This window comes from Astyanax mexicanus, chromosome 19 (assembly GCF_023375975.1).
Source record: "Astyanax mexicanus isolate ESR-SI-001 chromosome 19, AstMex3_surface, whole genome shotgun sequence".
Lineage (NCBI taxonomy): Eukaryota > Metazoa > Chordata > Actinopteri > Characiformes > Acestrorhamphidae > Astyanax > Astyanax mexicanus.
Window position 1 is genome coordinate 4,711,886 of NC_064426.1, and position 13,835 is coordinate 4,725,720.

At 37.5% G+C, this 13,835-nt stretch overlaps 1 protein-coding gene across 1 annotated transcript in view; it reads left to right on the forward strand.

Annotated features, from left to right (window-relative positions):
* grin2aa (glutamate receptor, ionotropic, N-methyl D-aspartate 2A, a) overlaps positions 1-13,835 on the forward strand; it is a 255,009-nt gene continuing 241,174 nt past the window's right edge. The window contains exons 1-2 of the mRNA XM_022675956.2: positions 1-311; positions 6,711-7,118. Of these exons, the coding sequence (XP_022531677.1) occupies positions 6,714-7,118 (405 nt within the window). The 5' untranslated portion in view covers positions 1-311; positions 6,711-6,713. The remainder of the gene's footprint in view (positions 312-6,710; positions 7,119-13,835) is intronic.

Sequence of the window (13,835 nt, forward strand, 5' to 3'; positions counted from 1 at the left end):
ACTTCTGCGGATTCACTCATCCACCTTTCCTCCGGTTCCCAGTGTCTGAGTGCAGGAGGGGCGCGAGGAGCCGGGAGTCATGGATAAAGCCTGAAAGCACGCGCGGCGCGAGCGATGGGATTACTGTGAGAGGTGCTGTGTTTTTGCTGTGGGGATCTGAAGTTAAAGGATTGGTCTGTGGGTCTGTGGCGTGGAGAGAAAGAGAGAGAGAGAGAGATACAGTGGTGGATGCGCGTGCTGTCAGGAGAGAGAGGCACTGCTGCAATGCTCACTCACTCCACTGTTCCGGAGCTCTGTGGAAGAGAGATGCTGTGAGTAAAACGCTGCATTCCTCCTTCTCTATTCCTTCTTTTTTTATCGCTTCCTTTTCTCTGTTTCCTTCGCCTCGTTTTAGGCGCGTTTTTACGCATAGCCAAAGTGCGGCCACACGTGAGCACGGAAGGATAACGCGCGAGCAGACGATGATGGAGGTGGAGGAGGAAGTTTAGGATCGAAATTAGCCTTGAAAACGTGAGAACGTGCGCTCGCGAACACGCGTTTTGGACGTTTTGCCACATGACATTGCCACATGAAGTCGTGCATCGTATTTTTTCATCCTGCACCATGATGCAGCTTTTACTAGAAATATAATAATAATAAGTGTTTTTGGTAAAAGAAAAAAAGGGGAGAAGTATTATTTTATAGTATTTTATTATTTTACTACGCTGCCTTTCCAGCATAGTAAAAAAAAACGAATGCATTAAATACGATGTAAAACTCGTATGGATACAGTCCATATAATAATAATAATAATAATAAACAAACAAAATACCCACCACGTAAACATATAAAAACATATAACATCAGTCCAAACATAATATACGTACACATATCGCCCCCAGGTAAAGCTGAGACAAACAGATTGATAAATATAGTTAATAGATAAATTGATCAATAGATAAATAGATAATTAGATAATTAGCTACACCTAAATACCGTGACATTGAGTGTGCAGGAGTGTGTCCTGCAATGTAAAGCAGGCTATTCTATTCTATTGCTGCTGCTGCTGCTGCTGCTGATGCTGCTGCTGCTGCTGCTGATGCTGATGCTGCTGCTGGGATCCAGCTGAGGCGGCCAAGCCGGAGCTCCTCCCGCGATGCGCCGACAGGGGGCGCGCTTGTATAAAGCTCGTTTTGTGGGAATTAATGAGATATCAGAAGGAATATATCTCTAAATATCACCCCCCCCTCCTCCTCCTCCCTCCATCCTTCCCTCTCCTCCTCCTCCTCCCTCTCTTTTTCCCGTCCTCAGATCCTTGTCACGTTGTGAGAGCACATATCTGGAGTTTGCTTAAGATACGTAAGATAACAAGCCAAGGTTTCATGATTTTATTACACTCTCTCTCTTTTCTGCTGCAGATCAGTCTCTCTCTTTCACTCTACCTCTATCTCACTCTCACTCTCTATTTCTCGTGATAAAAAAAGAAGAAGCCGAAAAGTGCAGCAAAGAGCTGAGAAAATCAATTAACCCCAAAATAATATTGCGATATTTCAGGGTATCTACGTGATGATTTTTTTTTTTTGCATTAATTTTAATAATAAACTACAGTAAGAAAAATAATTTTTTTTATTTAAAAAAAAGTTATTTCATGTTACTTTAGTTTTCAACATTAAGCAGAAACAATTCTTATTTAGTATTAAATCACTATTCTGCCTTTCCTTAGTGACATTTTTAATGTTTTTCGAAGAAAATCCAAAATGCATTAAATATGATTTAAAATATTTCAAATCTAAAAATATTGTATTAATTTCAAGAATAAACGAAAAAAAATGCTTTATTTAAAAAAACATATATATATATTTCATGATACTATAGTTAAAAAAAACATTAAGCAGAAACAAAAGAAAACTGTAAATGTTTGTCTTTATTGTAAATCAAGACATAATAAAAAAATACTAATAATGTAACAAATGTAAAAAAAATGACATAAAATAGAAAAAAAAGGAAACTACCACAATGTGGTAGCTCCACCCCTTCATTGTGACATAATAGAAATGTGTCAGCTTGGACTGCTTATCTTGACACCTTTTTGGCATAAAAATGACAAATGATGAGAAAATATAAATGCAATTTATATAGTGTTTAATGTTTTTGGTGCATATTTCTTAAAATATTCATCCAACGACAATGTAGCTCCACCCCTATTATGACATAATAGGAGCATTTCAGCGTGGGCTGCTTCTTTAATGAGGCTAAAAAGTAAAGCAGCAAATGGGAACAGCGGTCTTTAGCATATATGATACTTTAACATGGTCATTTAAATGTGATTAAAATGTGAAAACATAATTAAATATCATACGTAGATCTCAGAAAACATAAACAAACACCAGGATTTTAGTAGGTTAATCTCTTTAAAAGGACAGTATGTTATTATACAGTTTAACAAAGATTTAAAGATTATTTAAGACTGTTTTGGGTATAAAACATGCTGACAAGTAGACCTTAGAAAACATTAAAACACTGAGTAGGATTGTAGTATGTTATATGTTGTTATAATACAGTTTAAAGATGATTTAAAGATGATTTATGGCTGTTTTGGGTAGGACAACATGCTCAAATATCATACGTAGACCTCAGAAAAGCCCAAAAAAACACTATAAATAGGATTTTAGTAGGTTAATCAGTATGTTATAATACATTGTAAAGATGATTTAAGACTGTTGTGTGAGAAAACATGCTTAAATATCATACATAGACCTCAGAAAGGCACACAAAACGACTATAAATAAGATTTTAATAAGTTAATCTCTTTAAAAGTTGATTTAAGACTGTTTTGGGTATAAAACAAAAAATCACTAAAAAATCACAAGTAAAACACAAAGAACACTATAAATAGGATTTTAGTAGGCTAATCTCTTTAAAAAGACAGTATGTTATAGTTTAAAGATGATTTAAGGCTGTTTTGGGTAGGAAAACTTGTTGAAAAATCACAAGTAGACCCTAGAAAAAGAACAAAGAACACTATAAAGAACAATATAAACAGGATTTTAGTAGGTCAATCTCTTTAAAAAGACAGTATTTTATGGTTTAAAGATGATTTAAGGCTGTTTTGGGTAGGAAAACTTGCTCAAATATCATAAGTAGACGTCAGAAACGCACACAAAAACACTATGAACAGGATCTTAGTAGGTTAATCTCTTTAAAAAGATAGTATATTATATTTTAACGATGATTTAAGACTGTTTTGGGTTTAAAACATGCTGAAAATCATAAGTAGACCCCAGAAAAAGAGCAAAGAGCACTATAAAAAACACTATAAATAGGATTTTAGTAGGTTAATCTCTTAAAGAAGATAGTATTTTATAGTTTAAAGATAATTTAAGACTGTTTTGGGTATAAAACATACTGAAAAATCATGTGTAGATGCTAAAATATCATATGTAGACGTGAGGAAAGCACACAAATTTTAGTAGGTTAGTTTAATCGCTTTAAAAGATGATTTAAGACTGTTTTGGGTATACAACATGCTGAAAAATTACAATTAGACCCCAGAAAAAGAGCAAAGAACACTATAAAGAACACTATAAACAGGATGTTAGTAGGTTAATCTCTTTAAAAAGACAGTATATTATAGTTTAAAGATGATTTAAGACTGTTTTGGGTATAAAACAGACTGATAAATCATAAGTAGACCTCAGAAACGCACACAAAACACTATAAATAAGATTTTAGTAGGTTAATCTCTTTAAACAGACAGTATGTTATAGTTTAAAGATGATTTAAGACTGTTTTGTGTATAAAACAGGCTGAAAAATTACAAGTAGACCCCAGAAAAAGAACAAAGAGCACTGTAAAGAACACTATAGATAGGATTTTAGTAGGTTAATCTGTTTAAAAAGATCATCATATCATACGTAGACCTCAGAAACGCACACAAAAACACGATGAACACGATCTTAGTAGGTTAATGTCTTTAAAAAGACAGTATTTTATGGTTTAAAGATGATTTAGGACTGTTTTGGGTATAAAACATGCTGATAAATCATAAGTAGACCTCAGAAAACATAAAAACACTATGAGTAGAGTTTTAGTAGTCTCTTTAGTGAATCCCTTTAAAAGGACAGTATGCTATAATACAGTTTAACCAGTTGGTGCAGTGCTCGTGCGCTGTTATCCAGTGTGCTGGTAAATGTCAGAGGATGCAGCAGCTGAAGCGACAACATGCTGCATTATGTTTATTCAAAGGAAGCCTCTGAATCATACGCTGGGTAGCAATTATATACGTCGCGCTGTACGGTGCACCTGCTCACGTCCACATGTGGGCCGTGTTGGCAGCTCGGGAAGCGCAGGGCCTTTCTTTCTTTCTCCCCACCCCCCCAACAACCTCCGCTCTTCCAGTCGTCGCTCCAGAAGAAGACTCATAGCGCGATGATGACAGCACAACTCTCTTCTGCTCTGCTTGCTGCTCAACTTCCATGTCACAGGCGATCTTCGTCACTCGCTCATTGCGAGTTATTCATCGCCTAGTTTCCAAAATGAGATACGCAGGAAAAAAATAAACTCCTCTGTTTGCTGGAGATGCCGAACACAGGCCTGATTACGTGTAAAAAACGGAATAAAATACAAAAAAATCATATTAAATACACTATATATGTATATATTATCATGGGTGATCTCTTGATTCACTTTCAGACTCTTTCAGTCCTTTTCGACTCTCTGATTGTAGATTGAGATTCTCTATTGAAGAAGATTCTGTATCTGTGCCTTTAAAACAGGCCTGGTCTCTGAGTGCTACAGTAATTCAGGCTAATGTTTAAGGGCAGAAGAGCGTAACATTGCGAAACAACTGCAGATCATTTCACCACTGCTCTGGGAAATCAGGAGGAGGTTTTGCTTAAAAAAAAAATGGGTGTTTCGCTTACTATATTAAAGGGCCCCTATTGTGGAAAATTGGATTTTACCCTCTACATTAAAGAGCCATAAACCATAAATCATATTTTTTGCTTTAGTAGCTGAAATGTGCTTCTTAAAAGTAATAAAACATACTAGTACTTGGGCGGCACAGGGGTTTAGTGGTTAGCACGTTCACCTCCCAGCACTGGGGTCTTGGGTTCAAGTCCCTATCTGGGTGGAGTTTCCATGTTCTCCCTGTGTCTGTGTGGGTTTCCTCCGGGGACTCCGGTTTCCTCCCACAGTCCAAAAACATGGGGATCAGGTAAATTGGATACTTTAAATTGCCCAGAAAAAGAAAAACTCTAAAAATTGATCTGGTGTGTATGTGTAAAGGGTTATGGTGTGTATGTAGGTTTCTGTGTGTGTACATGTGTGTGTATGACTGTGCCCAGATATGGATTGGCAGTCTGTCCTGGGTAATTGCTGTAGTGCCCGATGCAGTCCTCCAGGTGGACGGTCGTTTCCGGTTGAGAGTACGCTGTACGCTATTGGCTGCCGCTTCTCACTGGTGTGTGCATGAGTGTTAATGTGTAATGGGCTTGTGTGTAAAACGTGTTAATTGTAAAGCGTCCTTGGGTTTCTAGAAAGACGCTATATATGTTGAACTTCATTTAAAATACACTTTTATTACAGTAATTTCCGCCTCTGCAGCGCCCTCTCAGGTTCAACTGTGCTATAGGCGTGGATGATGTGTCTGAATACTTTGGTATGCAGACACATCATCACAATATGCAAATCAATCAACCAATCAATCAATCAATCAATCAATCAATCAATCAATAAATCAATCAATAATACCGCCCCTTCTGCTGACGTCCAGCCTTCTGCGTCTCACAGCTATCAGAGGCTTAAGAATCAGCTCTCCCCTTTTGCACTGCCTCTAAACCCATACATCACCCAGTGTTTTAATACTCCAGCAGGACTGCTGTATCTGATCAATTCTTACCTTCAGCACAACACACAGACAAACACACTAAAGACTTTATTTGAGTGTTTATTCTTCTGCGTCAATGAGTTCTCAATGCAATGGCGTAGCCTGTGCGAGCGCCCTACGCAGCTGCCCATGTTAATACTTCACACACTGTATTCGCGTGTGTGCAGTTTAAACTTCGAATATAGGAATATGTGGGTGACTCCAGTGGACTGATCATCATATCATAACAATAATAGGTGCGAAGAAAAGAAAAGAGGATAATAATGAAGTATACAGAGAAACGAATGCTACAGAATTACAGTCTGTAATTATTATAGAACTACAACGCTATAAAAGACCACTTAAAACCCCACTTAAAAACGATGAGTTTCTTCGATTTGACCAAATTAAAATCCTCTGGAATATAATCAAGAGGAAGATGGATGATCACAAGCCATCAAACCACCAAACTGAACTGCTTGAATTTTTGCACCAGGAGTAAAGCAGCATAAAGTTATCCAAAAGCAGTGTGTAAGACTGGTGGAGGAGAACATGAAACCAAGATGCATAAAAACTGTGATTAAAAAAACAGGGTTATTTCACCAAATATTGATTTCTGAACTTGTTTTCTTTGTATTATTTTTATTTTTATTTTTATTTGCTCAATATTTTTATTTGGAATTTTGTTTATTTTACTCAAACATGTACCTATACATAGCAAAATCAAAGAAACTGATTCAGAAAAAATGGTTTATAATTTAAAAAACAAGGAAGTGGTGAATATATAATGCTAAGTCAGTTTATAACAGTGTAATATCAGTGTAATATCTCACATCACTTTTTTTTTCTCTGTGATTTCCTTCAGGGAATGAAGTCGAGCACTATGGGGTTTTCCAGGTTGGTACTCCTGACTCTTCCAGCACTCCTGACCCTGGTGAGCGTCGCCTACGCGGCCGAGAAAGTGCCCATCCTGAACATTGCAGTGATCCTGGGGCGAACGCGCTACATTTCGGACAGAGATATACGCGCTCTGTGGAGCAAGGACGACCCCATCGACGTCAATGTGGTCACCCTGCTGGTCAACGAGACGGATCCCAAAAGCATCATCACTCATGTGTGCGACCTCATGTCCGGGACTAAAATCCACGGCGTGGTGTTCGGGGACGGCACCGACCAGGAAGCCATCGCCCAGATTTTGGATTTTATTTCCTCCCAGACGTTGATACCCATCCTGGGGATCCACGGCGGCTCCTCCATGATCATGGCCGACAAGGTAAGCGCCTCCGAGAGAGGTTCACGCTGACGTAATCGCCTCGACTGATGACATCATCTGGTGTCTGTGTATATTTTACGTCCTGATTTCAGTATATGTTCAAAAATGTTGAAAAACCCAATCGAGGGTCATCTTTCATAGTGTTTGGACTTAATATAACAGAATATAAAATAGTCTGATCAGCTTCACATGGTACCAGTTGAGTTAAAACATATTTATAGTTGAGTATAAGAGAATATAACAGTGTATTTATTATAGATACAGATACTCCTGCCCTATAGACAGTTCCATTATATATTCCCATTTATCACTGGTCAATTTTATACTACAGGATACTACATAGCTAACCTAAGCTTTTATAGCCCTTGTAATCCCCATTGACTGGTGTACTTTTAGAGATTGGAGCCCATTTACCTTTTTTAACAATCCTCTACACCACTGGTTGCCAACACTAGTCCTTGAGAGCCACTGTTCCATGCACATTTTAGTGTTTTCTTATTGTTTTAAAATGTTTTCTTTAGAATTTTTTTTTCAGCAGCAGTGTCAAGCCCACATATTTGATGCAAGATTTGGCTGAAAACACTGTAGCAATCTGGCAACCCTGCAGCTTTATATACTGTATGTAGGCATGGAACCCAAAAACGGCAGGTTTAGGTTCATTTTTTTCATGCTCACTGTAACATATCAAATCAAATGTACACAAATTTCCATATCAGTTTGCTGTCTTTTTTTCCATCAGAAATATACAAACTGTACAGAGCTAATAGGATAGTTATCATACTACTATTATCTATTTGGTATTTTAGAATTTATGGCTTTATGTAGTTTCAATATGGCTTTAAATGAATGTAGTACATACTGTGAAAAGGCTGCATGGTGCTATTTATGGAGGCTTCCGGTGTGTTGCAGGCTTTACATTACATTATACATGTTCTTTTAAACTGTAAAAACTGGCTTAACTAACTTAGTGTTAACTATTTTAACCCATCTTTCCTCATCTATTTATGGTTTCTAAAAGCACACTGCAGGGTTTTAAAAATGTGATTGTGTGTGTGATTTCATGACGTTTCACAAAATTCGGAAGTGGTAGCATCAGTAATTATGCAGTAGTGTGCCGCTGCTGTAGAATGTACGTAGTGGAAACACTGCACACTAACATTAAACATTAAAATGTGCTGGAAACAGGGAGAATTCAGGACCAGAGTTGGAAATTGCTGCTCTAGATGTTCTTTAACAAGTGGTTTCTGACCACTGAGCTGGTTTTGGCTTGATATCATTGGATGGTGGATCCTAAAAGTTAATAGACATGCAGTTGAATGTTAGTTAAATGTTAGTTGAATGTCAGTTGAGCATCATCAAATGGACCATCCCAAAGTAAAGTGTTACCACCATGTCTTTAATTTTTTGGCATTGCTTAGCGTTGGTAAATCTCACCATAAATCAACATAATCTCACAAACCATTATTGAGAGTGGAACTGAAGCCATGACCATGAGGAATCTCACAAAATCTGTTGTCTTGCTTCATACAGGAGTCTTAACTCGAGCTGTGTAAAACTCAGAGAGAGGGAATAATTTGCTCCTCTATTGACTCATAGTGCCTCCTATTACCTGCTGCTAACCGCACACCTGGATTCACCTCACTGGAAAATTTCTCCCGCTTGGCTGCCCGGTGCGGAGCTGTGTTGGGTTTATATAATCCGCTGTTTCAGGCGAGCATGCACCGCCGCGCGCCGGCGTGTTTACCCCGTGTTCTTCCTGAGATGCTGCTCTTTGGAAACATTTGAAACGTGAAAACTCCTGAGAGCTTCTGCAGTGGATTGCTTCTGGCAGGAGGGGGTGAAGCCTTAATCAGTATGAGCTGCTTTAATTTTACAGAGACCTGCAGTGGAGAGCGCTAATTGCTGCTCTGTCTCTTCACCTCATAGTGATGCAATGCCTATAAGGATGTCAAGCTAAGGGCATCCCAGCCCAGGAGGCTTGTTATGATGTTGAGCGAGAAAATTAGCATCCACTGTCCTCCTGCTTATAACTGTATAATCAAGTTCAAGTCAATTTATCTTTGTTTTAGATTTTGTTTCCCTCATTGCAGTCCTGTTAGGCTAATAGAATATGTAAATGTCTGGGTTGCTATGCTAAACTGGGGACTAATATGTGGCATAACAAAAAGGAAAAAATGGAATGATGGATCCTATCAAGGTACATCATGGGCTCTATCTATATTACACCCTGAACAAAGCGTGATGTGGTTGGGGTGGTGCAGTGGATAACACCACTTCCAGCATGTGAGCTAACCACCAGATCATGTGGGAGACTGGGGTTCAATAGGAGTCCATGGGCAAGACTCCCAACACTACACTGGTCCAACTTTGTAACAGAAATAACCTTGTTAATCACTTTGGATTAAAGTGTCAGCTATTCTGGTGTATTTCTGGTGTATTTCTGTTGTATTTCTGGTGTATTCATGGTGTATGTTGGCACCAGTAATTAAAAAATTACAAAGACAGACAAACAATCAACAGTCAGACAGACGTTCATTGCTATCTTGGCTGTGAATTGTCAACAGGTGCATCCCTGCCTGTTGCACACACATATACAGTATAAACATGCAGCAGTGCACAAACCCATAGCGCATGCCTCTTGGCAGCTATGCAAACTTTTACATTAACAAAAAAACAGAAGAGGTCAGTCAGAGCGCACCTGGCTCTTAAAGGGAATGACAAATGACCCTCTGATTGGTTTATTGCACGTTATGCCCAAAACATTACATTAGTACATGCCTTTAGTGTTTTTTTAAAGATGTGCAAGGTGTACTTTTCCTGTCGTTACGATAGCAAAGACACAGTGATGGCCTAAATCAAGCTGCACAGTGTGGGGTTGACAACTCACATAAATATTGCTTAAATAGGGCCCTATATATATATATATATAATAAATACCACAAGTAAGTGGTAATCATTTTACCCCTAATATATTTATTTATATATATAATAGAGTTATAGAGTATATATTATAGAGAGTAATATATATATATATATATATATATATATATATATATATATATATTTTTTTTTTTTTTAAACTCTATTTTAACGACATAGGTGCAAGGTGTGAAAATAGGTTTGGGGGTGTACAATAGTGTACAATTGGATACCTCTCAGATTTTGCTTCTGGTATATTTTTTCTTCTGTTGCTGTGCCTGTAAGGTATATGGAATATATAAATATTTAGATCATCTGTCCTTCCTGCATTTTGCTCTAAAATGATTGGCCATCTCAATGAATTGTGCCTCATTCAATTATTTTCCACATCTTTTCATTTGTAAAAGCAGGTGAACTCTTTATATAAGAAGGCTAACCCGGCCAAGAACAAAGCCTGATTTGATGTGAAGCCGTAAACGACAAGAAAGACATTTGCCACACTCAGACACAGCTGCCTGCTTTCATTCCTCATCACTCATATCTTCCGCTCCATTAAATAATCAGATCTTCAAAGATTTTGCTTATTGAACCTTTAAAGAAGCGTTTTGTCGGCTTGTTTTATTTGTTTTATCTGCGTGTTTCTTCAGAACCGTGGCGTTTTCAGAGGACGCTCCTCTGGCGCGTGTGGAAAGGCGGAGAGGAGCTGGGGTGAACCTGATGGAGCGTGTTGCTTTCGTCTTTCTGTCTGTTTGTATGAGTCTGACCCAGAATGCTGAAGAGCAACACGTCAACAGTAATTAATACCAGGCCTAACAGGCAAGTTGAGCTTTGTTCGGTTTCAATTAAAGAAGAATCGCTCAGTCTCGTTTAATCCAGCGCTGCGTCACGGCGTTGTGTTTTATAGCTAAAATATACAGCCTCTCGTGGAACCAGTGACAATGCAACTGTTACAGTATTAATCCTTCAAGGCTAGACCTGTCACGATATGATTTTGTTGTGGGCGATATATTGTCCCAGAAATTTTTGCAATACATGATATTTTTGTAATTTTAAGATCATTAAATGCCACTGACTTGTGCTGGGCGATATGGAAAAAATCATATATCACGATATGGAATTTATATTTATATCACAATAACGATATATATATATCATGATATATCACATTTTAGTATGTTTTCAGTTATTCTTCGAAAAATATGACAAAATAATATCATTGCTTACTTTTTTCCATCTTTATTTCAAAGTGACATTAAACCAAACTTTCACAAATGAGAATTAATAACTTTTAGTGCAGCAATATATATATATATATATATGTATCAAATGAAAACAGATGAGGTAGATGCAGTATTTTATTTTTTTTTCAAAAGAACAATGCGTCTCCATTGTTCAGCTCTCGTGAGTTTAATAACATAAAGCAGCGTCACGTCGCAAAACCACATTATGAAGCTTTTTTTGATAAGATTACTTTATTATCACTTATATAAACCGAGTTTATGCAAAGTGACCACGCCAATACATTTCATCATAGCCTACTTTATATATTTGCATGAATAACTGATGAAATTACTGTAGAAACGATAGAGACGATATTTATCGTCATATCGCACAGCACTACCACTGACATAATGATAACAGAAAAGCATAAAAAAGCAATTATACACTTTTTAAAGACTGCAAAAATTTAAATGATCATTTATCATAATTAGTTAGGTAATTATAAACGTATTTCTTTACCTATGTGTTTGGAGTCCCAGTTATTGAGGCATGGCTGGCTAAAATACTGTTCACTGTTATACATATGTAAATAAACATACCAATTACCACAATAGACGATATCATGATTATCAAAAATGATTGAGGTCATGTTCATTTATTGTACGATAAATCGATATTGCAATTATTGTGACAGCCCTATTCAGGGCATTTTATATGTTTAAAAGACATCCGAGCCATTCTGATTGCCTTCCTTGTCATTTAAAGGGCGGTCAAGGCCGAACATTTGGTGGATGTATGTAAAGGTATTCGTTTTTTGGTACATCACAAACTACTTAATTGTATTGATTACTTGGGAATTCTGTTCAAATAATATCACTTCTGACTGGCTGAACTGCATTGCTATCCTATTTAAATGGCAGTCAAGACCAAAATATTAGCATTCTTGCTAAAAACAAATATTGGCATGTTCTCCTCCACCAGTCTTACACACTGCTTTTGGATAACTTTATGCTGCTTTACTCCTGGTGCAAAAATTCAAGCAGTTCAGCTTGGTTTGATGGCTTGTGATCATCCATCTTCCTCTTGATTATATTCCAGAGGTTTTCAATTTGGTAAAATTAAAGAAACTCATCATTTTTAAGTTGTCTCTTATTTATTTCCAGAGTTTTATATATATGCAGACAACGTTTTGTTGATGCAGATTTCAATTTCCAGCAGGACTTCCAGCACACTGCCCACACTGCTGTACAAAAGTACCAATTGGTCTTATACTGTATAATATTCTAATTTTCTGAGACAATGATTTTTGGGTTTTCATTGTCTGTAAGCCATAATCAATAATCATCAACAATAAAAGACATAAAGGCTTATAATAGCTCACTCTGTGTGTTTAATACATCTATATAATATATGAGCTTCACATTTTGAACTGAATTACTGAAATAGAATCTCTTAGTGATACCCTTCCTGATTGGCTGGCCTTTCTGGATAGTTAATAACAGGCCTAGCAGACAGGTTGCACTTATTTCAGCCCCCATTAGCGAAGCGCTCACATGGTCATGTCATGTGTGTTTTATAGCCAAACCGTCGCCTCCCACCTAACCAGAGTCAATGCAGGGCCACGTCTGTGGGCAGTTTCTGTTCTGAGGTCTGAGTGACTCTTGTCAGGGCTATTGACTCAACACAGAGCTTCTGCACGATACAGTGGACTTGATCTTGTGGACGCGTGATCGTCGCTTGATGCAGGCAGATCTCAGGAGCTAAGCTAATAAGCTATGAAAAAAAAGGCCCTCAGACACAATACGTATCGAGCGCATGGCGGAGAAACACCCTCCTGTGAAAATGAAACGTATTGAAAATACATTCCGGTGTGTGAAGCGCTTCGTCTGGAGTATATTAGAAATATATTGTGGCAGCCAGTAAGCTCATAAACCCAATGGACTGAATCATTTCAAGAAAAACACTTGGTGGATCGTGCTGCGCCGGATAGCAGATTATTATTACAGATTATGTTATCATTGACTTGTTCTTCGATTTTTTTCATCCGGCTGGAAATTATTGAAGAAATAATATTAGCACAGAGCGGCTTATTGCCGTCTCTCAGCGCTGCTGTTCCTGTTCTGTTTTGATTAGGTTCTCCTTTCAGGCGGCAGACCTCCACGCTTTGAAGAGAACACCGTCAGTGATTTATCGGAAAGCAAATCCATTAGTCAGTAGAGATTGAAAGTGGAGGCAGACTAAAATGTTTGTTTTTCCTGAGACGTCTGGGTTATATTAGACTTTGCCAGTGTAACAATCTGTATTTGATACTAGTATGTTGTCAGTTAGAGATAGGAGGATGGTTTTATTGGTAGTTCCTGGCAATTCATTGAAAAATTAACTGTTATTTCTAATATACTTAATTGTGCCTTGATATTCCCTAGTGGAAAAAAATAGATTAATGCTTAGTAGATTATGCTATAGTGCACCATAAGTGTACTTGTAGCCATATTATTAATCACTATATTTTAAAGAACGTCTTTTTTGTACTTATTACACTTTAATTGTATAAAAATAGTACAAATGTCTTACTTTAAT